The 26,821-nt window shown below is 37.3% G+C and overlaps 1 protein-coding gene across 6 annotated transcripts in view; it reads left to right on the forward strand.

Annotated features, from left to right (window-relative positions):
* The window catches only part of cdc42bpaa (CDC42 binding protein kinase alpha (DMPK-like) a), a 68,301-nt gene that overhangs the window by 26,252 nt on the left and 15,228 nt on the right, over nt 1–26,821 (forward strand). For 3 of the 6 annotated variants that reach the window (XM_059519894.1, XM_059519899.1, XM_059519897.1), the window contains exons 6-27: nt 4,119–4,212; nt 7,187–7,387; nt 7,543–7,791; nt 7,905–7,984; nt 8,640–8,800; nt 8,881–9,003; nt 10,466–10,599; nt 11,323–11,565; nt 11,655–11,765; nt 12,876–13,123; nt 13,447–13,552; nt 17,597–17,721; nt 18,551–18,656; nt 18,798–18,946; nt 19,624–19,715; nt 19,827–19,903; nt 20,231–20,269; nt 20,914–21,033; nt 21,313–21,390; nt 21,716–21,821; nt 21,913–22,049; nt 22,270–22,409. In XM_059519894.1, coding sequence (XP_059375877.1) covers nt 4,119–4,212; nt 7,187–7,387; nt 7,543–7,791; nt 7,905–7,984; nt 8,640–8,800; nt 8,881–9,003; nt 10,466–10,599; nt 11,323–11,565; nt 11,655–11,765; nt 12,876–13,123; nt 13,447–13,552; nt 17,597–17,721; nt 18,551–18,656; nt 18,798–18,946; nt 19,624–19,715; nt 19,827–19,903; nt 20,231–20,269; nt 20,914–21,033; nt 21,313–21,390; nt 21,716–21,821; nt 21,913–22,049; nt 22,270–22,409 — 2,919 coding nt within the window. The remainder of the gene's footprint in view (nt 1–4,118; nt 4,213–7,186; nt 7,388–7,542; nt 7,792–7,904; nt 7,985–8,639; nt 8,801–8,880; nt 9,004–10,465; nt 10,600–11,322; nt 11,566–11,654; nt 11,766–12,875; nt 13,124–13,446; nt 13,553–17,596; nt 17,722–18,550; nt 18,657–18,797; nt 18,947–19,623; nt 19,716–19,826; nt 19,904–20,230; nt 20,270–20,913; nt 21,034–21,312; nt 21,391–21,715; nt 21,822–21,912; nt 22,050–22,269; nt 22,410–26,821) is intronic. The other 3 variants (XM_059519895.1, XM_059519896.1, XM_059519898.1) reach the window with 3 other exon arrangements.

The raw sequence follows: 26,821 nt of genomic DNA on the forward strand, positions 1-26,821 counted from the left end.
CTGCCAAGACAGCATTTTTAATTTGCTTTTACGTTTTTTTTTAAACTAAGTTTTAAGTTTGTATTTCTTTTTTTTATTTCATTTTTAATAAAAATTTTTCTTTCAGCAGTGATTTTTTTTTTTTTAGTAGTTTTCAGTTTACAGTTGTAATCAGACTCATTGGCATTGGTCATTAAAAAAAATCTGTCCTATCTTGTATATGAAATACAATTGAGATTGAAATTCAATATATTGTACTGTTTTTTTTCTTTTCTTTTTTTTTTTCTTTTTTTCTTGTTTTTCTGAAGCAGAACTTTGCAGAAAGCAATTTGTGGTGGTTTTTTAATTTTTTAAACATTTTTAAGGATAGTCTAATATACAAACTAGGGCTGTCACTTTTAGTTCGAAAATCGATTGCACAATCGATCGGACCAACCAAAAAAAGTTTCGAAAATGAAAATAGGGAATCGATTTTAACCAAATATGTACACTATTAATTTTAAACGAATTAAATAATAAAAAAATATAGATGTAACAAAACTCACAAACAAGTAGAAAAAGAAAATAAAGAATTCCGAAAGTGCAGTATGCGTTGCGAAAGCTAGACAGAAAATACCAGCAATTTTACGCACCTATAAGACCCAGTGACGTCGAAAGCGTCCTCTTATGCTGCGTTCACACCAAACGCGAATAGAGCGTCTGACGCGAATGGTTTCAATGTTAAGTCAATGTAAAGAAGCGTTTATGCGCGTCTGGAGGTCTCGCGGCACGGTAGATGTGAATTCGCCTCATTCGCGCATCTAGTTACAGGAGATTCTGAGTTATGAAAAGGACCATTGCAAGTTGACAGCGACCGGCTTTTGTGATGGAAAATTGGCAGTAATACTCGCACCTTGCGCAGCTGTACCCGAGTGTCCCTGGGACATCAGTGCGGTCGGAGCGCGTCTTCTCAACAGCTGGACATATAGTGAATAAAAAACCCTCTGCTCTGGACCCCGAAAATGTTGATCGACTTGTTTTCCTGTCCAATAAATTGGTAATGCCCCTAGCCTTTTTGCGCTTTTCATTATGCCTGCATAGTGCCGCCTAGCCTAAGTGTTGGTTACGTTCAATAAAAAACACACATGGCCTCTTTCTCAAGTCCATTTAAAGTTTAATTTTTTGAACAGTTTGAAATGGATTGTATCATTATTCTAAATAATCTTAGAGATTTTTGAATTGCCTAAATCATAAATGTAGCCGGGTTGAAGCCTGCAGTGATGTTTTTCTTTTGTTATGGCAGCCGTCCCCTCTGCATATATATCTTTTCGAAAATGTTGCCCTCCTGTTGCTGTTTGTTATTCTTCACGAAACTTCAAGCCAATAAATAAGAAATATTGCTGACTTGTGCTTTTCCAGCGCTCTCTTTACGTTCGTCCGTTATTTGACGTTGAAAAAGGAAACGTCTTTTTTTTTAGACATGGAAAATCGATTTTACAATCGATTCAATGAACACGTCTTAAAAATGATGCATCTTTTTTTAGATGTGCAGATGTTTTTCATCTGTTGCAATTTTGATTGTTCGAAGTGAAACTGTATTCTTAAGTGTCATCCCTGTTCTCCACTGATCCCAGAACAGACTCTAGGAGACCCTGAACTCGATCGAGCACAAGATGAGTGATGTTAGTCAGTTGGGCTGGTTTGCATGTGAATAGTTCTGTCTGTTCTCCTGAGGCGGCCTCCCTTCACAGTAGCTCTGCCTCTGTGTAAACATGGAGGGAAAGCAGCCAGAGAGAGGGGCGGAACAAATAAACACGGCCTCTAATGCAGCAATCCAAACCAGTGCCATGCCCACACCCACACATGGGCCAAATCAACACAGGTCCTCATCTGGGAAAAATGTTACGTTTCCGCTGCTGTATCAGTGATAAAATTATCAAATCAGCGATCCGTTTCATACAACTCTTTAATGTGCCCAGAAAAGTTCCCTGTGAGGAAGTCTCCATGGCTGTCCAGGCTTCCCGTGCTGACTTTTTTTTGGAAGAGTCCCCAGTTATGACTATAAATTGTAGTAGGCCACGAAAGTACTCTTTGTTTTCATTCCTCCGCTCTCAAATGGAGTCTCAGCAGGAGTGTTTTTAAGGGGACATTCCATGGAAAATGCAGCTTTGTTTAATCTGAAAAACCCCATAGTTCACAACCGCAGTTTCACCAGAACATTTATGGTAACTAAACTGCAAAAATGAGGTATTCAGAGAATGTCATGGATATGATGTCACACTCATGAGAACATTAAAGCAATAGTTTACCAAAACAATTAAAAATGCCATTGTTTACATGAGCTCATGTCTTTTTTTATCTAAATAACCTGTGAATAAATGTTTCATGCTGCATTTTTGCAAAATACAATAAGAGCAGGAGCTATAAATGACAAGAAAATATCATAAATAGTATGACTTCAGTCACTTTATACAAAGTCTTTGTGCATGTGAAAAGATCATAATATAGAATCTCTTCTGCTCACCAAGACTGCATTTATTTAATTAAAAATACAGTAAAAAAAAAAAAAAAAAAAGTTAGTTTTCTATTTGAATATAATATAAAATGTAATTTATTCCTGTGATGCAAAGGTGAATTTTCAGCATCATTTCTCCAGTCTTCAGTGTCACATGATCTTTCAGAAATCATATGCTGATTTGCTGGGCAAGAAACATTTCTTATTTTTATCAATGTTGAAAACATTTGTGCTGCTTAATAATTTTTTTTATGCAAACCATTTTATATTTAGTATTCTTTGATGAAAAAAAGTTTTCAAAACAGTTCAACAGCATTTATTTGAAATATACATTTTTGTTACATTATAAATGTCTTCACTGTAATTTCTTTTATCGATTTAATGCATCATTGTTAAATAAAAGTGTCAGTTTTTTTTTTAATTAATAGTCTAAAGATGCTGTAGAGAAAGCATACTGTTTAATTCTAAATGTCTAAAAGAGGTTGGAAAATGTTCAGTCGAAAAATTAAAAAGGACTAATTATGCTTTTAGTGAACTCTTACAAAATTTCAAACGCGTCCAGACACAGTGTGCTAACTTTCATGTAAATATCATGAGTTTTTTTTTTTTGCCAAACCGCCGCAAGCGACAGGAAGTTTTGTTGATTGCTTGGTTTCTAATTCTATAGCGTTTTGTATTCAGTGTACACAGACTTATTTTCTTAAACTTCAGGAATAGAAAACTTCTACAAAAATGTAGAATATGATCTCAGTATCAAGTTTCCATTCTTCTTTTTGCAACCTTGTTTTCAGTATAAATCTTTTTTCTATGGCTGGCCGCCCATTGAACACTGTTTCAGGATTCTGCAGCCTTTTGGGTGAGATATTGAAGGAAACTCACCTCTAGAGCGCTGTCATAATTCATGTCTATACAAGGCACACGCAAACATACGCTCTGTCTTTATTACAGCTCCACGTCAAACTCCTGGATCAAATTTACGAGGGGTGAATGAGTGAGAACGTAAAGCAGAATAAGAACCGTCTGTGTTTCGTTCTCGCCGCGAGCGTGTTCTCTGACACACTGTTGTAATGGAGACACGAACTTGCGACACTGATTCCTGTTTGTTAGTGTTTGTAGTGCCCTACGGGCAGGTCACAGACGGGGCAGTGAACACCTCTCAAATGCTATTAAGACTAATCCAGCTCTCCAAATGACAGGCTCAGAACTCTGACCTGTTTGTTTTGACTTCCTCTTATGAGAGCCGGGGTTTTTCGGAGTGGATGGAAGGTTTCTGTGTTTCCTATGTGGCTCTCTCTCAGGAATAGAGGTGATTTACAGAGCGGACACAAGTGCTCACTGTGAAGTCCTCTGTGAATTGCTGCTCTGTCTCATTAAGATGTGCACTGGACTTGAAGTGGCTCTAAAGGTTGTACAATGAAGCAGCAAGCCATAGCATGCCTCAAAAAGAGCTTTGCTCCATGTAAACCAAATAAAATAACAGCACTATATACAATCATGTTAATGCATTTTGCAGACACTTTAATCCAAAGCAATTTACATTGCATTCAAATGAATCAGTGTGACCTGGGAATTGAATCAACCTTTTTAACAACTTGAAGTTGATATGATGTTAACGTAAATCTCCTTTCTGTTTTCTCTCTGACAGAGACATCAAGCCCGATAACATTCTGCTGGATGTGAACGGACACATTCGACTGGCAGATTTTGGCTCCTGTCTTAAACTCACGGAGGATGGAACGGTCAGTATGTTAGCTTTATGAATATCACACCAGATTATTAATGATCATATTTCACAGAAGAAGAAAAGAGTCATTAGGGATTGTTGTTTAATGCTGATAGTGTGAAATGGGTCTCCTTATTTATACTGGAATGGATTTGAAAGCTTTAACGACAGAAATGTGGAAATGCAAGTCTTTTTTTCATGAAATGATTGGCAACATTGCAGTATTTTGAAATTGTAGTTCATTCCTCCACAGTCATTTATCTTGGTCTTATTTTGCCTAATTCTTCAATACTTTTTGAGACTTCAAATCAGAGTTTGTAATGTTGTGATTCAGTCTGAGAAACTGGTCCAATTGGTCCCATAGAGCTCATTACTGAAGACTTTTTTTATTACTACAGAGAAAATTAATGAAAAGAATGCTTCATGAACCAATGCCTTTCATACATTTTTTTAAGTATGATGCAAGTTTCCAAAGACTTTTTGGGATCAGTTTCAGATCTGGTTGCTTTCCCATGATTTAGTTCACTTCCTGTCCAAAGAATATTTTGCTCCATTACACTACAGATTTTTTTTTTTTGATCCGAAGTGAAAAAGACGTTTTTCATCTTTCTATTAATTCTATTTCTTTTTACTGTATCATGGTTTCCACAAAATATTAAGCAGCCCAACTGTTTTTAACAATTGTAATAATAAGAAAATAAGCGTTTCTTGAGCAGCAAATCAGCATTTTACAATGATTTCTGAAGATCATGTGACACTGAAGAGTGGAGTAATGATGCTAAAAATGCAGCTTTGCATCTCAGCATTAAATTACAATTTAAAACAGATTTAAATAGAAAACAGTTCATTTAAATTATAAGAATATTTCCACAATATAAATGCAGTGTTTTTGAGCATGAGATAAAGAAAGTGTGCCAATCGATACTTCGAAAATGTGCTCTTAGTTTAGTGTTTGTTGACTACTACTAATACACAATTCATCGAAAATGCTACCAAAGGAGTTTTTGGTCACATGGCATCTTTCACTTTGTAGAAGTGCTTAGACATTAAATTGTGAATTGTGCTTTGACAAAAAAAAAAATATCTATGGATGATTTTGGGCTCCAGCTCTATCCCGTAGGCACGCTGTTTTAATATAAAACAATAGGAGACCCAGAGGACCCCCTTGGTTTGAAAGGCAGTTTATGATCAGAGTTGTATTTCACACATCTTTGAAGCAGGGGTGAGTATTTCATCTGATATGTGCTGCTGTTTTCTGGCACGTCGCAGACAGAGCGGCAGGATATCCCCCCGACTTCTGACAAGAGCAATGTGAGTGTGGTCTCTGCGTGTTCGCACGTGTGTGACTAACTCTCTTCACATATCCATGTGTTTTCAAGTGTGTGTCACTGCCAGCGAGAGCAGCTCATTTACTGCCTCACTTCAACAAATTCTTCCAGCTGCACACATCTGCCACGGGCTGCATTACAGACGGTTTCCGCCCGCTCATCCCCCTTGAACCCTGGCCAGGAAGCTCCAATCATCCCCCGTTCATTAGTGGTCTCTAGTGATACCTCTCTCTGTTTTTCTCTCTCAGTGCGCTCTGTGGTCTTTGTGTATCTGAATACTTTGACAGTCATGTTCCCCTAAGCCCCGCCCACCTCTGCTGGCTGCAACCAATGCGATGGCTTTGAGTTGTATATTTGCATTTTATAGTTATGAGTGTTGTGCCATAAAAAAACATTTCCAGGTATTGCTTTGTATTGCAGCCTTGTTCACTGACAGGATGTGATGTGATCTGATCCGCTCAGACAGACACTTAATGCCTCTCTGTTTCTGTTCTCAACATGCCAGGTCCTGAATTCTCCTGCAGTCTTAATAACAAACGCCCCAGTGAATAGATAAATCTCACAAAAACCTGTCAGGAACACACCGTTCACATTTCATGACGAAACTAAATTGGGAAATATATAATAAGGTTAAATAAAACTGTTAAATAAAGAAATCCTGTACAAAACGATTTAAGCAAAATATCAGATTTTCTTTTTCTACTTTTTTTGTGTGTAATGTAACCTGTACATGTTCTCAACAGGTTTTGTGAGATTCACCAAAAATCATTATCAGTTGATTTGACAGTATAAAACTTTCTTGTTTGATCTGAAAATTTTTTACAGTTTAAAGACTAGATTTAATACACAGGCCTTTAAAAGGTTGCCAGACAATTGAATAAATGACAAAAAAAACATAATGCAAATCTCATAATGGTGACTTTTTTTTATTTAACCTGTTAACGGTCACCCCGTCTCGTATACGGGATGCCTACATTTACTTCACTATATTACAATTAAATTCTAATCTGATCAAGACAAATTATATATGGTTGTAAAGGTCTAAGACAAAAGACTTTTTTGTTAGGAATTATGTAGGAAAAGTAATAATTAATTTTTGGCAAGTGTGCACCTCAAAAACTGACATAATAACAGGATCCTCTGAGAGCATTTGTACAGAATATACATGAAAAAGAGCCGAAAATGACTATTATTAAAAGTCTGTACTAAGAGAACAACGCAGGAAATAATGCATAATATGCACTGTTATTTTCATACTTGGGGTCATAAGGTTAAGACTGAAAAATTATTCGACCAGTAGCGTGAAGGCATTGTACAAAAAGGCAGGATTTACAGATAATGATGCAAAAAGCAATACAAATATGAAGACATATAATGTATGATGACTATAGAGAGCATGTGAATAGAAAACAAAGCTTGCACATTTTAGACAGTTTAGACATAAAAGAGGATGTATGGTTACCTTAATATATAGTATTCATAAAAAGTGTGTTTTTTGTAAACTCGACTTTATTTCCAAAAGAATTGATAAAAATATATGCGTCCTTACTGCTGATATTGTACATTCAAAAATCTGATTACAGCTTGTTAGATTAACAACGTGTTCCAGTTTTGGGTGTAATATGTAGCCTTTCCTCTAATGTCTGTTTACTTTCCTCACAGGTACAATCCTCCGTCGCTGTAGGTACTCCAGACTACATCTCTCCTGAGATCCTACAAGCCATGGAGGATGGGAAGGGGAAATATGGGCCGGAATGTGACTGGTGGTCACTGGGCGTCTGCATGTATGAGATGCTGTATGGGGAAACTCCTTTCTATGCAGAGTCCCTGGTGGAAACGTATGGCAAGATTATGAACCACAAGGTACAGAATAACACATAACAAGCTATTTTTTAGTCAAGTACTATAGTTCATTAGCGATAAAAAATTTTTTTAATAAATTGAAAATGCCATGAAAGCCTATGATGATGTGTCTCCATTTTTTAAAAAGTGTTTTTTCCCCTTGTTTTTCCCCACAGGAGCGGTTCCAGTTTCCTGCTCATGTGACCGATGTTTCTGAAAATGCCAAAGACCTGATCCGCAGACTCATCTGCTGCAGAGAGCACAGGCTGGGTCAGAACGGCATTGAGGACTTCAAACAGCACCCTTTCTTTTCCGGCATTGACTGGCAGAACATCCTCAAATGTGACGCCCCCTACATCCCTGAAGTCAGCAGCCCATCTGACACATCAAACTTTGATGTGGATGACGACTGCCTCAAGAACACGGTAGAGTTTTAGACACCTTAAAAAGATCACTCATTGCTGGGTTTGAACCCACAACCTTTGGTGTATCACCTCAGATTGTACAGCTGCTATTTACAATCCCTGCTCTGTTTTAGGAGACAATGCCGCCTCCGTCCCACACCACCTTCTCAGGACACCATCTCCCATTTGTAGGTTTCACCTACACCAGCAACTGGTAAGATATTACTGTAAAACTCAACTGAGATGATCCTGCATGAACCCTCCTGCTGTGTTCAGGTCAGTTTGACCCACATTTGATTTTTTTAAACTGCTTGAAACATTGGTTAATCTATTTATTTCACTACACATAGATCACTTTTGGAAAGACAAATTGATCCTCCACTGGTTTCCATGCAGTTTGCCAAAAACATTTTGAAAAACAGAAAAGCTTTATTGTAGGTTATCAAACAGTGACAACTTGAGAAATGTAAGACTTTCTTCTGAAACATCAAAGGAAAATCTTTCTTTATCTAGTTGAGTTTCTGTTGAGGGCAGTTTTAGGTTGTAATTTTTTTGCATCTCAATCACTGGATGACTGATTTAAGAAGTTTAAGAAAATAATTGTCAAATTGACACCAAACACAATAGAAATAGATGGGAATTATTTAGTTTCTCAAATATTTTGTGTTAAGCTGCAGTAGATATTTTCTCATCTTTGCATGAATCTTTAGTGTGTTTCATTTTGAAAATTTTTGGCAATTTTGGACCCCAATATGGGGCGATTTGACCCATAACACAAAATTTGTACCATTTTAACATGGTACGGTTAAAAAAAAAAAACAGCCATATGAGTCTTCATTGTGATCATTTGAGCGTGTTTTCTCCTACAGTACGCTGTCTGACCGTGGTTGCCTGCGGGAGTCTGCGGCACCTGCGCAGATAGATGTGTCCGTGCAGCGCGGCCTGGAAGACAGCCTGGCCACTGAGGCGTACGAGCGGAGGATCCGTCGTCTGGAGCAAGAGAAGCTGGAGCTCAGTCGCAAACTACAAGGTGTCTCTCCGTCTTACATGCAAGTGACCTTTTTATTTTTTGCTGAATTAATGACAGCTAAAATGTCTTCTGGCCTTCAGAGTCCACCAAAACGGTTCAGGTACTGCAACACTCCAGCGGGGACGGGCCTGTTTCCTCCAGCAGAGAGTTTGAGATCCGTGGACTGAAGGAGGAGATAGAGATGCTGAGGAAACAGATCGCTGGTAATCTCAGTCGCTGCATATAAACATTAGGGGTGTCACGATTTCGATTTTAAATCGATATCGATCGAAATTAAGTCACAGTCTCAAACTTCGAATTAAAAAATGGAATCGTCGATGCTGTCACGCCCCCATGTTGCGTCTGGTTACTTGCCAAGCGGAAAAAAACACATGTGTTGAAGTGCTGCGAGTCAACCTCCTCTAACAGCCACTCAAAAGATAGCATGGCAACTGCAGATGCAGGAGACCCATCGACAGAACTCGAATCCCCTCCTCTTTCACTGAAGTCGCTGGTGTGGAAGTATTTTGGATTTCCAGTGAGTTATGTTGACAACGTTCGCGTTGTCGACAAAAAAACAACAGTTTGCAAGCTGTGCTATGTGCGTGTACCATATTCTCTCACTGGCAACACGACTAACATGGCAGGGCATCTCCGCAGGCACCACAAAAACATAGATTTATCTGTTAAACCAACAACTACACAAACTACTCTTCCGTCTTCATTTGGAATTAAACTTCCAAGCAACTCAACTCGTGCAAATGCAATTACGCGTGTGGTAGGAGTATTTATAGCCGCGGACATGCGACCTTATTCGGTGGTGGAAAACTCCGGTTTTAGGCATTTAATTAGCGTGCTAGAGCCACGCTACAAAATCCCAAGTAGAACGCATTATTTTAGTAATATTTTAGCAGTTCTCTTTCCATATTCCTCTTTAAGAAGAACTTAAAACTGCAAAATTATTACAGTTGTCTTGTGTTGTTCTATTATAAAAAAATGTTAATGTTTTTGACAACTCAAAGAGCAGCTCTAAACAACATATCCATCTGTAGGAAGAACATGAAAGAATGAAAAAATACAGTCATCATTCTGAGGGGATAAAAAGTAGTTATCCGTGTGGTATATGTTCATCTGTTCGGAAATAGGTTAAGACACTTAATTGTTCTGAGACTATGGACATGTCTGTTTTATTGTTTTTGTTTGTTTTGTTGTGAACTTGAATGTCATCTTTTGTGAAGAAGACTGCACTTACAAAAGAGAAACTGGATGGCAGTTTATTTTAAGTTTTCAATTGACTAAAGATATAAGTTATTGTTACATTATGTTGTTAATAAAAGTTTTAAATTTGACAATGTAGTGTGGTACATTGCAAACAAAGGTCAGATATTATATTGCATAAAAGTCTAGTTTGAAAAATGACAATCTGTGCTTTAAAAAGAATAAATGTAAAAATCGAGAATCGAATCGAACTGTGACCTTAGAATCGAAAATGCAATCGAATCGAGGATTTGGAGAATCGTGACACCCCTAATAAACATGCATCATTACATTTTCTCACGTAACCAGACATTATTTTAGTTTTTTACGTTTGCAGTTGTGTTTAAAATGAAATAAAAAGCAAAAACTATTTTTACTTCCTCACATTATAGTTTGTGCTTCTAGTTTGTTATGTCTCTCCTCCTTCAGATACAGGACAGGTGGAGCAGCAGTTCGAACAGGCCAGTTCTGCCCGCAGGGATCTGGAGGACTCCTCCAAACAGATCCGATCTCTGGAGAAACAGCTCAAGAGCATGAAGCAGGAGAGAGATGACCTGCAGAAGGTACACCTCCACTGCAGCTTCACACAAGCAATGCCTTTCACTAGCAAAGTGAGAAGGGCACAGTTAATCGAAAGCCGAAATCACGTCATGGCTTAGTGTGAATATCAAATCACAATTAATTAAAGAAATGCGCTCTGCTTATTTCAGAATGAAGGGATTCGAGAACGCATTATGCACAATCTTCCCATATTTGTATTGAGGAGTGCTTATCGTTAAAATTAACATTTGATGGTTTATTGTTTGAAAGTGAAGAAATAATGAGTTATTAATTTTGTACTGTAATGTAAAATAAAACATTACAATTATATTATTTTTCTTAAATATTACATATTCTGTTTTATTTTGTAATTTTTATTTACTTTAACTTTTATTAAAATTTTGTATTTACTGCTACTACTATTACTACTACTACTACTAATAATAAATAATAATACAAAATAATAATCATTATTATAATTAACAAATTCTCTATTATTAGAGACATCTGTTGACTTGCTTTGTTAAACGACAACAACCACAATATAATACAAATGTTCAATAAATAAGTGGGTTCTTTGCAATCATCACAAGTCAGTATGAAAGTGTATGAAGTAATTATTAATAAATTACTTTAAATTAGGTTTTTATTCTGATAATGTACCATTAATAAATAATTTAAATGGATTAAGTTAATAAAATGATTTTGTATGTCTCTTATTTCCACTTTGTGTTGTTTGGCTGCAGAGTCTGCAGGAGTCCTCAGAGAAGCTGAAGACTCAGGGGAAGGAGCTGAAGGAGGCGGACAGCCAGAGGAAAATGGCCATGCAGGAGTTTGCCGAGGTGAGTGAGAAGGTGACAGAGCTGCGGTCCTACAAGCAACGGCTCTCCCGACAGCTCCGGGACAAAGAAGAGGAGATGGATTCCCTCAATCAGAAGGTGGAGGCGCTGCGGCTAGAAGTGCGCAAAGCTGAGCGGGCCAAGAAAGAGGTTAGTGTGGAGGAGAGCGGCTGATCGCAGGAGTCTGTTCAGCGGGTTCATACATAACATATGTGCAAACTCTGTGTCTGCGTGTGTAGATGGAGGCCCAGGCTGAAGAGTTTTCTGCTGAGGCTCAGAAAGAGAAGAAGCTGAGGGAACGCAGTGAGCAGTACAGCAGACAGCTGGAAGAGGAGCTGGAGGGAATGAAGGTTTGTGTACCCAAACACACTTCTTCTCTTAAAATACTGTTAAGGGGGTTTTAGGAACAGTGCAAGCCTTCAAGCACGGGGAAATTTGCATAAGAGCAGCATGTGACGTTTGCTGGCTTGCTTTTATTAAACGGCAACAACCGCAATATAAAAAGACTCAAATGTTTAAGAAATTAAGTAATAATCACAGGTCAGTATGAAAGTGTGTCAAATTATTTAGTGCTGTCATATTGATTCATTGATTTAATTGCATCCAAAATAAAAGTTTGTCTTTACAAAAAATGTGTGTGTACTGTGTATATTTAAATATATACATGAATGCGTGTATTTATATATACATATATACATTTGGGAAATATTTACATGTGTGTATTTTATAAATTAATATATTACATATAGTTTTTAAATATAAGACTTATATTTGTATATGTATATATAAAAACACAAACATGTATATGTTTAATAAATATTTAGACTGTAATTCTTAAATGTACGTGTGTGTTTGTATATATAAATATACACCGTACACACACAATTATGTAAACAAACTTTTTAATTTGAATGCGATTAATCATTCAACAGCACTAATTGTAATTAATATATATTTTTAATTTAATTATATAATTAGTCATTTTATTAGTTGTTTGCATTCATTTTAATATATTATCATATTAGAACTATTGAATTATTTTAAGAATTTTAATTGATTGTTTTATTAATTTTAATACGCTATTATTCATAAAGGATTTAAATATATGTGATGAAATAGATTTTGAATACATTATTTGATTAAAGTTCATAAATTGTTTAAATGTAAGTATATAATTATACATAAGTAATTATATACTTATAATTAGTTTTATTCTTTTTTTTAATACATTATACAGATTAATACATTATTTAGTTTGACAAATTTTAAAGTGTAAGCGTTTATTATAATTCAAACATTGTTTATTATAATTCATACATATTCATTTTACCATATTCTTTTTTTATTATAGTTCATGCGTTATTTGTTAATTAGTGAGCTATTTTATTACGGTATTTCATGTAAATTGAATTAAGTTCTATAGAGGTCTGTATCTTTTCTTTTCCTGTGTGGTGGAGCAGCAGAAGCAGGTGGGCCGCTCTCCAAGAGTTGGCTCATCTGAACAGCACCAGGAGCTCAGTAAATTACGAGCAGACCTGGAGAACAAGACCGCTTTCTATGAGGAAGAGGTGTCACGCAGAGAACAACAACATGCCAACGAACTGAAGAACCTGAAGAAGGAGCTGCGGGAGTCAGAGGGACAGCAGCTCACCTTAAAGAAAGAAATCATGATGCTCAAAGACAAGCTGGAGAAGACCCGTCGAGAGAGGTACAGATTTCACTGCAAGAGATTGCGCTTTACATTAGCTGTTTTTTTTTTTTTTTAATACCACCATGTATTATTTTGCTTTATAATTCAGGGTCAGAGAGGTTGGAATGTGGTCATGTAAAACTAAATTGCAATCGTTTGTGGTGCAAGGAACCTTGACTAACATTATAAGTGGACTTCAGGGGAAGAAATAAAATACAGTGTAGATTATGTTCCATAAAATAAGTTATGGAGTTTGGCTTGTGTCAGTATGTTGGCAGTGTGTGTTAGATGCTGAGTGCAGCATTAACCCTGATGTTCAATAAATCATTTCACCCTCACAGTCAGAGCGAACGAGAGGAGTTTGAGAGCGATTACAAAAAGAAGTACGAGAGAGAGCGAGTGCTGCTGTCAGAGGAGAACAAGAAACTTTCCAGCGAACTTGACAAGGTGAACATGCACACACTGTCAGGGCTGTCATGATATCTTAAAGTCAACATGAAATTGAGCAGTTCATTTACTTAATGTGGCGATGCAGGTTATTTCAAAGAAATGTATTCGTCATCATTTTTCAAATGAGATAACTCGCTTATACCTCTGAAATGACTTTGCTTTTCCAATGATGTCACTTAGGAACCACAGGCAATTGGATAAAGTAAACCAATAGCCAGCATTGCTGTAGGAAACTCATGTAAAGTTGACATAATTTTGTTGGCCAGTCTCAAAGTTTGCATCAACCTGGTTCAACAAAAAGACAATTGGCTTTTGGATTATTGCAGAAATGACACTCTTGTGACTACCAAATGTTTATGATTTTTACTTGTTCTGTTCATAAATGAATATAGCTTTTATGAATTATGAAGGCGAGGTACAATCAGCAGAAGTTAAAAGCTGAAGTTTTGAAGAACAAACTACACAACTACAACCCCTTTAGTCCCATTTAGCCACTTTTTAGCAATAGCCTATTTCAAGACAAGAAATTTTTTTTTAAATCACAAGTGGGGAATTATTGATGTTTTTCATCATAGAATATAGCCCTGACAATATATTGAGGTTGTGTTCACCAGAAACAGTATTTTAGCCATTTAACCAAAAGCCCATTTAAAAACACAACTTTTCCAGGTTTTAAAACTTCTTTATTTTGATATAACTCACTTGTTCTCCAATTATTTCCAATAAATGTCACTGGTAATACTTAAGTATAGGAAAGGATTCTCTCTATTAACAAGTTGCTTATTAGCATGCCTATTATTAACATATTGGCTGTTTATTAGTACTTATAAAGCACATATTCTGTATGCGCATATTCTACATCCCCAATCCTTCTAGATACCCAAACGTAACAACTACCTAATGAACTGTTAATAAGCAGCAAATTAGAAGTTTGAGGCAAAAGTTGTTGTTAATGGATTTTTTTATAACGAGAATTGGACCTTAAAATAATTGGACCATAAAATCAAGTCTTGTCTTTAAACATTTTCTCACTGAATATACTGTTTCCAGCATCCTATTATAAAAGTGAAACTTGGTTAAAAACTGCATTTCCAGCTGAAGTATCTCAGTGCTATTCATGTTTGAATGTTTCTTATAGCTTGTGATGAGTGTTGTCATCTTAAATCTTCCCGAATAACAGTTGATTCTCACGTATTTGTCATCCTCCCGTTCCTATATTGTTTTAGCTTATTTCAACCTAGATTTAAATAAAGCTTTTGGTGTGCAAACAATTGTAGATGTTATACTTACATCGCTGGGTATTGTACTGTAAAATTGTACTACCATTTTGTGGCGCACCAGTATTTTTAGGCTTGGATACTGTGACACTACAGTGGCTCCAGGATGCTGTGTAACACTAACACACAACCCTGAAACCACAGCCTCCACCTCTCATGTTACTGAAGTCTGAAGTCACAGATTCCACGTCGCTTTTGATGTGGTTATTACGCTGAAGATGACAGGAGGCTTCACGTCTTAGTGGTCAGAGTTGATGCTCTTTGTTAAAACCAGAAATTAATTCTGGGTATCGTTTCTGAGCGCTTCAAACAGTGTGTAAAGCACACAGAGTGGTTCAAAGAAAGGCTTGTAGTGTGTGTGTAGCGGTTTCGTAGTTCTCAGCGAGCCTGACGGCAAAGCTAGAGATGTTTAGAGAAGAACCCTTGGAGGGCAACACTCAGTTGTGAAAGAAAGAAAACATGCCGTTGTCATTTGCGGACTAAAATGTTGCGGTCTTCCATGAGTCCGTTGTGCTGAAGAGATGGTCCACCGTGCCAATGTTTTACTGGGAAGTCAGTCAGCATCCTCCCGCTTTGTAAGCACAGGAAAATATGCTGATCAACAGACAGGAATCTGGAGCGCTTTTACCGAGGACCACGGCGAAGGTTCAGTGCTTCGGTCAGAGCGTAGTGTTAAATGAAAACCTCGGATAATGCAAGCTTAGCTAATTATAGGGTGGTCAACCTGACCAGCTCTTGCTTAAGATAGAGAGTGCGTCTAAATCAGATTGACTGGATGCATGTACTTGCAGACGTTTTACTGTGGACTCAACTGAGTCCTTGCAGATGGAGGGGGTCATGCTTATTCATGAGCGTTTGGTGGTTTAGGGTATTACAGTGACACGGGTGGCTTTGCATGGTGGTCCATCCAGCTGGCTCTGATGAGAGCCAGTCGCTGTCTCTCTGGTCCATATAATTGCATTTGGCCCCTCAAATTGCCATATTGGTTTGTGATTTTCTGACATGGTAATGGACATGTTTTCGAGCTTGTTGTGTTACATGGATCGTGCAGAAGTAAAAGCCTCAAATGAGTATTGTTGAACAATTTAAAGCTGCAGTCCGTTACTTTTGCCGTTTTAGAGGTTAATAAACAGAACTGCATGCGCTAAGAAAAGAACATTGTAGCTTATGTCTATGATGAGGTAGAACCAGTCTAAAATAGTCAGAATAATAAAAACGTATTATACAGTCGTGGCCAAAAGTTTTGAGAATTACATAAATATTAGTTTTCAAAAAGTTTACTGATAAACTGCTTTTAGATCTTTGTTTCAGTTGTTTCTGTTATGTACTGAAATATAATTACAAGCACTTCATAAGTTTCAAAGGCTTTTGTCGACAATTACATGACATTTATGCAAAGAGTCAGTATTTGCAGTGTTGGCCCTTCTTTTTCAGGACCTCTGCAATTCGACTGGGCATGCTCTCAATCAACTTCTGGGCCAAATCCTGACTGATAGCAACCCATTCTTTCATAATCACTTCTTGGAGTTTGTCAGAATTAGTGGGTTTTTGTTTGTCCACCCGCCTCTTGAGGATTGACCACAAGTTCTCAATGGGATTAAGATCTGGGGAGTTTCCAGGCCATGGACCCAAAATTTCAACATTCTTGTCCCCGAGCCACTTAGTTATCACTTTTACCTTATGGCACGGTGCTCCATCGTGCTGGAAAATGCATTGTTCTTCACCAAACTGTTGTTGGATTGTTGGAAGAAGTTGCTGTTGGAGGGTGTTTTGGTACCATTCTTTATTCATGGCTGTGTTTTTGGGCAGAATTGTGAGTGAGCCCACTCCCTTGGAGGAGAAGCAACCCCACACATGAATGGTGTCAGGATGCTTTACTGTTGGCATGACACAGGACTGATGGTGCCCTTCTTGACACCAGGCCATCTTCCAAAAGTCTTGGCCTCACTGTGCGTGCAGATGCGCTCACACCTGCCTGCTGCCATTCCTGAGCAAGCTCTGCACTGGTGGCACTCCGATCCCGCAGCTGAATCCTCTTTAGGAGACGCTTGCTGGACTTTCTTGGACGCCCTGAAGCCTTCTTTACAGGAATTGAACCTCTTTCCTTGAAGTTCTTGATGATCCTATAAATTGTTGATTTAGGTGCAATCTTAGTAGCCACAATATCCTTGCCTGTGAAGCCATTTTTATGCAACGCAATGATGGCTGCACGCGTTTCTTTGCAGGTCACCATGGTTAACAATGGAAGAACAATGATTTCAAGCATCACCCTCCTTTTAACATGTCAAGTCTGCCATTCTAACCCAATCAGCCTGACATAATGATCTCCAGCCTTGTGCTCGTCAACATTCTCACCTGAGTTAACAAGACGATTACTGAAATGATCTCAGCAGGTCCTTTAATGTCAGCAATGAAATGCAGTGGAAAGGTTTTTTTGGGATTAAGTTAATTTTCATGGCAAAGAAGGATTATGCAATTCATCTGATCACTCTTCATAACATTCTGGAGTATATGCAAATTGATATTATAAAAACTTAATTATAAAAAAAGCAACTTTTCCAATTTCCAATATTTGTGTAATTCTCAAAACTTTTGGCCACGACTGTAGGTGTACCGTAGTGATAAGCCAAATACACGGCTTGAAAATGGATTTATAATGCACTCGCTTCAAAATTTTGCTTAAATCGTCCTTGGTGAAAAAAAGGTGAATAAAATGTTGTGATCAGTAGTGTGTATGTTCAGTAGCATGTTTTTGTGTGTGTAGATGATGGCTTCATTTGAGAAGTTGAGCTGCAGTAACATACAGCTGGAGGAGGAGATGAGAGAACAGACTGATAAGAAAGAGAGTGTGGCTCACTGGGAGGCCCAGATCACAGAAATCATTCAGTGGTGAGAAACACACACAACATGCACACACTCTTTTAGACTTTGATCTGTTCTGTCCTTGTGTCCAGGTTCAACACTGCTTAGATTTGTGTTAATTGCTATCAGTTTTTTGTTCGTTCCAGTGGTAGTGAAGTTACTGCATTTTGCCTTTGCTGTGCATTGCAGGCAAAGGTTCTAAACACAAATTTATTAATAGACAGGCATAGAATTCAATATTATGAAACGCATTTTTATATATAACATTGAATTCACCATTTTAGAAAACACATCTTAAACTTGTGGCGCACTTTGGCGCTTTTGTTTTAATGGCATTTTTGCCCTCAAACCCTGGTTCATTTTTGACCCTCTTGTAGCTTTTATTCGAAAGACTGTCTGTTTTTGAAGTCTCTACAAGTTTTATTTTTTTTTATCCTCAAAAATTATAGCTATTTCAAACACACAATTGGCATTTACAAAAAACTTTACTTGAGCTTTTCGATGAGTTCTTGATTCAAATTTTAATGGCTTCACCAAATGCATCAGTAAATTTGCAGGATGTACAAATCCAGAGCTTGAAGCCAAAAAGGCAAAAGTGCAAGGGTGTAGAATTGATCAGGGGTGACATAGCATTAGCCAAGTACTTAGCTAGTCCTTAAGTCATTTTGTTTTGTTTTCTTTGCACAGTAGCAGAAAGTCCTAACATTTAATGAAAATTTCCCAAAAAGTGGTGTTTTTATTTTTTATAGCACTGATGCAACTAATGCACCAAACCCTAGGTGTTTATGTTGCCGTGGGTCCATCTAGTGGTGATGTTTTGTAAGTGCAGTTCTCAGCCTCTGTGTTTCTCTCTCAGGGTCAGTGATGAGAAAGACGCTCGAGGTTATCTGCAGGCTTTGGCCACTAAGATGACAGAAGAACTGGAAGGCCTGAGGAACGCCAGTCTGGGTGCACGTGCTACTGTAAGTGTCCTTTTACAACTAAACTTTGATCTTGACTATAAACTTAGTTCTTAGTTTTAGAAATGCACTGTAGCATTAGCGAGTAATGCAGTTTACAAATCTTACTGCATGTTGTAAACCAGTGGGTGTTGTGGTTTCCAGGACATGCCATGGAAGGTGAGACGTTTGGCTAAGCTGGACATGTCTGCGCGTCTAGAGCTGCAGTCTGCACTTGATGCCGAGATTAGAGCCAAACAAACCATCCAGGATGAGCTCAATAAAGTCAAAGCCTCACATATGGCCACTGAGTGGTAAAACATACATCTCTCCTTTTTAAGCTTCCAATAGGACATACCTGTCAATAGGAAATAATTTGTTAGGTGTTTTCTTGTAGATAATGTAGTGAATAACTGCGAAGAATCAGCATTACTTATCAATGGATATGTGTTTGACCAATTTTGTGCAAATTTGACGATCGTTTATGAGATTTATACATGAAGAGATTGAAATGAAAAATGCACTTAGATATCTGTTAATTCCTTAAAGTCTTAACTATTTATCCATTTTCTAATTAACAGTTATTGATCTTATAGCAAACAATTCATGCAATTCACCCATGCAAATGTTTATTTTATTTCATTTTTTTTACCTAATATTTAACTGAAAGTATCATAACTTCTCATCCCTGCAAACTTGCATTATTACAGTAAAATGTAAGCCTGGCGACATGGTGTTCTATCCATCTGATGTCAACATTGCACTCAAAAATGGTAGTAAATGTTTGCAGTGCCAAGTTGACTTTTTTTTTTTCTCAGATCAGTATCACAACACAGAAGATCTGTCTATGCTTCCATTTTATCGTGGCTTTAATAATTCAGTAAAATGTTAATTGACCGTTAGCCAGCATTGATGATCTAAAAAAGGCCATATGTTGGCATATTAATCAGGTTATGCTCATCATTCTGTGTCTGATATTTTTTCTGCACAGCAAGCTAGAGGAGTCTGAGAAGAAGAGGCAGGACCTGCAGGCAGAGATCCAGAGGCTGAAACAGGAAACTGAGAGTCTGCGCACGTCCAGAGGTAAAAACACAAACATTTGAAATCAATCAGGCAAAATTTTACAGACAGGCCTGATATTGTTAAGACGGTTTCTGCACATATGTAACATCTAAGTCATGTTCTGTTTTTCAGGGGTCAAGCACCAAGACTCCCAGAATTCCTTCCTGGCATTCCTGAATGCTCCGACCTCTGCCCTGGATCAGTTTGATGTAGGCATTTAAAACTTACATGTGGCTTTAGTAACTGACTTTGTAACATTAATTTGTTCTGTCTGTTTTTTCATTTATTATTCAGGGGAAATCAGCTTTTATTGATATTTCTGTTTCCCCTCATATTCTCTTTAAATGGTTTAGTGTGGTTTAAATAACTGGGTGAAATGCATTCTCGCTTATTACTTCTGGGCTTTTGAGACAGTTATTTTAAAAGCAAGTGAGCTTGTGTGTGTGTGTGAATCCTGTTCTCTGTGTTCATATATTGTTTGCTCTCTTTTTATTTCTTTCTCTCCTCCTATCGGTCTGTTTTTGTCTGTGATGAAGCGTTCCACTGTCTGTGGGCCGGCCGGCAAAGGCAGACGTGTAAGCTCTTTTTGTGTATTTGGTGAAGTGGTTGAACCCTACAATGATTGGACTGTGTGACTTTGATGCATGTCTGCGGTGTTACTGCATGGCATGAGTGATATACCCCCCTTTCCCAGGGTTTTTCCAAGGACACATGCTTGTTTGTCACATTCAGGGTCCATTTCACCTTAGTTTGTCTTCATCATACACATTTGGACTACAAACTGTCACTTTCTGTGGCTAATACATATGCAGCATTTTGTTTTATTCATCTTGCACTACCAATGGAGGTTTTATTCTATACCACAACTGATGACTCAACTTCTAACTCATGTTTGCTGTTTCTAAAACTTGTCAAGCTTGTTGTGAAGAAGATGTGTGACGTTTGTGTTCAGCAGTGTTTCAGATTTCCTTATTATTCAAGCTTTGCTCTTGTTCCATCATTGACATGGTGTTTGGGCTTGGGAATTGTTTTTAAACCTTTGTCGTGTCAAATTGCTGCTAATGTGCATGATGTGTTTTCACACAGCCTGTTGTGTTCCATTTAGCAGGCATGTCTTGGGTCTAAATGCTGTCGTTATGTTTTCCATCTGCTGCTCATGGGTTTGTGGTATGGCTGGATCTGTTCTCTAAACATTTCCTTTTTCTAACCTTCTCAATAGATTGACTCCATCGATAACTTCAGCCTGTCCAACACACCTTCCCGGGAGGAAGATGGAAGATCCCAGGTCACGTCCCACTCTCGCTCACCCTCCACCACAAGTGATATGGAGTCTCAAGAGGTGACTTCTCAAATTCTGACCCCCTTTAGTAATGCTGAATCTCTGTTTTGAAACTTAATGACGTAGAAACTAAGTATATTCCACTGCCATTGTGGATGATGCTTGTCGATGTGAATTCTGGGATTGCCTTAGCCACAATAAATGCATGGGATGCCACCTTACTGTGATGCCTTATGAATCTGAAATCAGTAGGTTTTAGAACAGAGCTTCATTCATTCAGGAAAAGAGACTTGAAGAATGGTAACATGTTGTGACTAATATCCATGACTGTTCTTTAAGCAGGTAGATCAGCCACAACGAGGTGCACAAACTCCCATGCGCTCTGGATACAGTAGCTCTGGTCACACCACACCTAAAGTAATTCATTCACTTGTTTATTTTGCTCCTACACTAGAAATAAAGGTTCCATGAGGTTTTTTCTTTTTTTCAGAGATACCATAAAACCACCAATTTGTGTTCTCCAAATAACCTTTCAGTGAACATTTTAATAATCTAAAGAATCTTTTTGCACTGTAAAGAGCCTTTTGTGCATTGGAAAAGTTATATGATTGTTAAAGGCTCTTCATAGAACCTTAAGGCCAATAAATAACCTTTTTTTTAAAGATTCTAGCTACTTTCATATCAGTCAAATCCTATATTCTGATATTCTGTAATTTATAGTGTTCTAATTTTCTCTTTTTAGCCAAAAGCCCATCAGTTCGTGGTGAAGACCTTCAATACGCCCACTAAATGTAACCAGTGTACGTCTCTGATGGTGGGACTTATCCGACAGGGCTGTACGTGTGAAGGTGAGAGGTCACCACAGCAGCAGCTGAGGCTGTCATAGATATGGTAAATAGTGATAAGATTGGCATTCACCTTGTTGTCCTCCTCCTACAGTCTGTAACTTCTCCTGTCACGTGACGTGTGCGGACAAAGCTCCTGCTGTGTGTCCTATCCCATCGGATCAAACCAAAGGACCGCTGGGTATCGACCCCCAGAAGGGCATCGGCACAGCTTATGAGGGTCATGTCAGGGTTAGAAGCTTCATTTTAAATACCCATGAAAGTTTTGTGATCATAATGAACAATTAGCAGATACAAATTTAGTTTGCAAAATGGACCAGACATAAGTTGGAAAGGTATAATTTCATCCTATAATATAAAAAAACAAAAACAGTGAAAGATAATACTGTATTGGATCTATATTAGGAGATCCCAATTAATTGAGAGCTAATTCTGAGCTCTTTTCTTTCAGGTACCCAAACCATTAGGTGTGAAGAAAGGATGGCAGAGGGCCATCGCTGTAGTCTGTGACTTCAAGCTCTTCTTATACGATCTCCCAGAGGGCAAAGCTGCTCAGCCTGGTGTCGTGGTGAACCAGGTCATTGACATGAGGTCAGTGAGGGCTTCAAAGCAAACATCTGAGCCTATGTTTTTTTTTTTATAATTCTCTTTATTGAGGTTTTTTACATATCAAATACAGAAAGACAAAAACACAATAACAAACAACATACATCAGAGGGCATCATTTCTATTTCCATGCTAAGCCAATCAATTAAACATTCTCACCAAAGTAGTCTATGAAAGTTTGCCACATTGAATAAAATATTTCAGACTTCCCCCTTAACAAGTATTTAATTTTCTCCAATTTCAAATGACCCATTATGTCTTTCATTAAGGCTGAGTGAGCAGGGGGCATTTTTTGTTTCCAACACAAGAGAATCAATCTCCGTGCTAACAAGGTCACAAAACAAACCATGCTGTTTTGGGTATCCGAAAGTTGTACATTGACAGGTTTCACACCAAAAAGAGCCCAAGTTGGTTCTGGCTTAAGCTGTTTTTTCAAAATCTTGGAAAGGGTTTGAAATATAGTGTTCCAATAGGTCGTAATGTGAGGACAATTCTACAACATATGTGCATGAGAGGCTGGCCCTTGTGAACATCTATCACAAGAAGGACTAATGGAAGGAAACATCTTTGACAATTTTATTTTGGATAAATGCAATCTGTGAAGCACCTTGAACTGCAAAAGACCATGTCTAATACAAACAGAGGTAGAATGAACATTTCTTTGGGCTTTTGACCATTGATTGTCTATAATAGACACCCCTAGGTCATCTCGCCAGGCTCTTTTCCAATGGTCCAATGTAGGTGTGTTTCTTCCTGTGATAGCACATTGTGGATTTTAGCAATTAGCCCTCTTTGAAATGGATTAGACAAAAACACTGTTTCCATTGCAGAATTTGGGGGCTGATTAGGGAAAGACGGAAATAAGCACTTAACAAAACTTTGGATCTGTAGGTATTTAAAGAAATCTTTACTTTCCAAACTGTATTTGCTCTGTAATTTTTTGAATGTGGGAAATATATTTTCAATAAATAAATCTTTTAAACATCGAATACCTTTATATTCCCACTGAAGAAATGTCATATTTAAGACTGATGGAGGAAATGTATGATTATTAATCAATGGACTTAAAGCTGACGCATCCCTCCATCCATAATGCATCCTAATCTGGGACCAGATTTTAACTGAATGAGAAACTACTGGGTTCTCAAGTTTTTGTTTTGAAATAGGCAAAGCTGAATAAAGTTATGCTTTTGACGAGGTGGGATAACAGCTTTCACTCTCCATCCTACTCCAATCAGCCCCCTCAGTGGACAGCCAAAACGTCATTGAGCGGATATTACATGACCAGTAGTAACGTCGGAAACAGGGTAATCCCATTCCTCCCTGGCAAGTTGGTCTTTGCAAGAACTTTTTCTTGATTCTAGGAGTTTTGCCATTCCATATAAAATATGACATGAGGGAATCTAGTTTACCAAAAAATGCTTTGGCTATCCAAATAAGAATACATTGGAACAAGAACAAAAACTTAGGCAGAACGTTCATTCTAATAATATTTATTCGACCTGCTAGTGAAAGTGGTAGATTTTTCCATGAATCTATATCCTTTTTCGTTTGATCATATAATTTCAAAAAGTTGTGCTTAAAGAGGCCGTTATATTCCTGGGTGATATTTATCCCAAGATATTTAAATTCAGTTGAGATTGAAAAAGGAAAGATATTAAACACATTAGTATTCATACGGGCTTTAGAATTAATTGGAAATAAAACACTTTTTGATAAATTGAATTTATAACCTGATACTGCTCCAAATTCTTTCAAAATTTCCATTATCACAGGAACAGATTTAACAGGGTTTGAAATGTATATTAACAGATCGTCCGCGTACAAAGAAACCTTATGTTCCATTTTTCCCCTTTTGATCCCAATGAACTCCTCCGTTGCTCGTAATAAAAGAGCCAGAAGTTCAATGGCTATTGCAAAAAGTAAATAACTTGAATGCATATTGTTAGTCCGCACTGAAGCATGGGGTTGGGCATATAATAATTTTACCAAAGATATAATTTTTGGGCCAAATCCGAACTTTGACAGGGTCGAAAAAAGATAATCCCATTCGACCCTGTCAAAAGCTTTTTCCGCATCCAAGGAAAGTCAAATTTCAGGGTGTAGATTTTTTTTATCCTGAGTGTGAATTATATTTAGTAATCTTCTAATATTAAAAAACAATGTAGCTACAATTTTTGCAAGTATTTTATTGTCCACGTTGAGTAAGCTCACCGGTCTATAAGACGCGGGGTCTAAGGGATCCTTGTCTTTTTTGTGAATAAGAGAAATGCTTGCATGGTAAAATGTTGGAGGTAAAGAGCCCCTATGTAAGACTTCATTGAATACATCTAACAGCAATATCGAGATCTGCTCTTTAAAGGCTTTGTAAAATTCTGAAGTGTAGCCGTCTGAACCAGGCGCTTTAGAATTTTGCATACTGTTTTTAGCTTGTTCAATTTCTTGCTTTGTTATGGGTTTTTCCAGTTGTTCTAGATTTTCTAAACTAATTGTTGGAATAGACATTTTATCAAAAAACATATCCATGTGTTTTTCTTGGATTCTGAAGTATATCGTTTTTTATAGAAACATTTAAATGTATCATTTATCCCCTGTAGGTCTCTTGTAACTTGGCTTGAATCTGTGCGGATTTCCGTAATCATCCTTGCTGCAGTTTGTTTTTTAAATTGTTGAGCCAAAATCTTACCCATTCTTTCCCCTTGTTCATAATATCTATGCCTTGCTTTGGTCAACATTTTAACTGTTCTTGAAGTGTATACTAATTCCAGTTCTGTCTGCAAAGCCAGCTTTTTCTTATGTAGAATTACTGAGGGACTAGATGAATGTTGTCTATCCGTTTCTGTTATTTCTTTTTTTAGTTGAGTTTCTTTTTCCCTTTGTTGTTAGTTTTTCAGGCTTTTCCATGACATTACCTGGCCTCTAATGAATGCCTTTAGCGCTTCTCAGAGGGTGGATTTTGTGACATCTGGAGTGTCATTAAATGATAAATACAAATTTATGTGCTTTTTTATTTCTTCTATTCCTTCTTTGCTTGATAGTATGCTGTTATCAAACCTCCAGATCTTCGATGTTTGATTATATCCGAAAGTTAAATGCAGAGTTAGAGGACTATGATCTGACAACATTAACATTAAAGTTTCGTTTGTTGAAGGAGTTTACTATCTATTAAAAAGTAATCTATTCTGGTATAAGTCTGATGAACTGGGGAATAATAAGAATATTGCCAAGTATTCATGAATTTCTTAACACTTTTTGCCATTTTAGTCACAGTAACCGGTCTCCGTGATGACCTATCCAGGTCAGAATCAAGCACTAAATTAAAATCTCCCCCAATTATAAGTTGATGAGAGTCCATGTCAGGTATTTTTAATAACAATGAGTTTATAAATTGTTCGTCATCAATGTTGGGCGCATATATATTTACTAATGTGATCAAATTATCATAAAGTTTACCAGTGACAATGATGAATCTGCCTTGAGAGTCTGGTATTATCTTTGAAGCGATAAACGGTACTGTTTTTTTAATTAATATTGCTGTACCCCTACTCTTTGCACCGAAGTTAGAGTGAAATATCTGTCCAATCCATTTATTGCGTAATCTGTTGTGATCTTGATTTTTCAAGTGCGTTTCTTGTAGAAAGCAAATATCCAAATCTAGTTTTTTCAAATGTGCTAAAATATTACACTGTTTTATGGTTCCATTAAGCCCTTTGCAATTCCAAGTCACAAATCTGACCAAGTTGTGCGGAATTGTTTTAGCCAACATGGTGTTAACCTTGGTCATATTTAATTAATGCATGGCAGTGAAAACTATCTTGTGTGACATCCTCTGAAGTAGAAAAAAAAGCTTGAATATATGAACTTTTTCAACATCCCTAAACTAAACGTGCTAGGGTAAAAACAAAGAATAAAAAAGATCTTCATAAAGATCTCTACGTTCCTAATCCCTAAGTCCGTGGACACTTGACTTACCCACTTAACTCCTAAAGTTGTATACTATATACTCCTGGGTCAGATCTCTTGTAGTTGTGGCCCACTCTTATTGAATAAAAGTAAACACAAATCAAATCTAGTATAGCAGTGGTTCCCAACATTTTTCAACTCGCGGCCCACACAACCACACACATATGTTTCTGCGGCCCACTTCAAAAAAATTAACTGACCCCACTATTGTTGGGTTAATAACTTAGTACTCAGAAGATAGATTGTTAACTGTATTTATTGAATGAAATAGGGCTGTGCGATATTAAAAAAAAAAAAAAAAAAAAAACCTTTTGCGATTTCTTTGATACATTTTGCGATTGTGACACACACCGATATACTTTTACAGTCATAAATGCATTCAGGATTAATTTGAAACATATTTCTAAAAGAAAACCAATAAGAACTATCAAAAA

This window comes from Carassius carassius, chromosome 32 (assembly GCF_963082965.1).
Source record: "Carassius carassius chromosome 32, fCarCar2.1, whole genome shotgun sequence".
Classification (NCBI taxonomy): domain Eukaryota; kingdom Metazoa; phylum Chordata; class Actinopteri; order Cypriniformes; family Cyprinidae; genus Carassius; species Carassius carassius.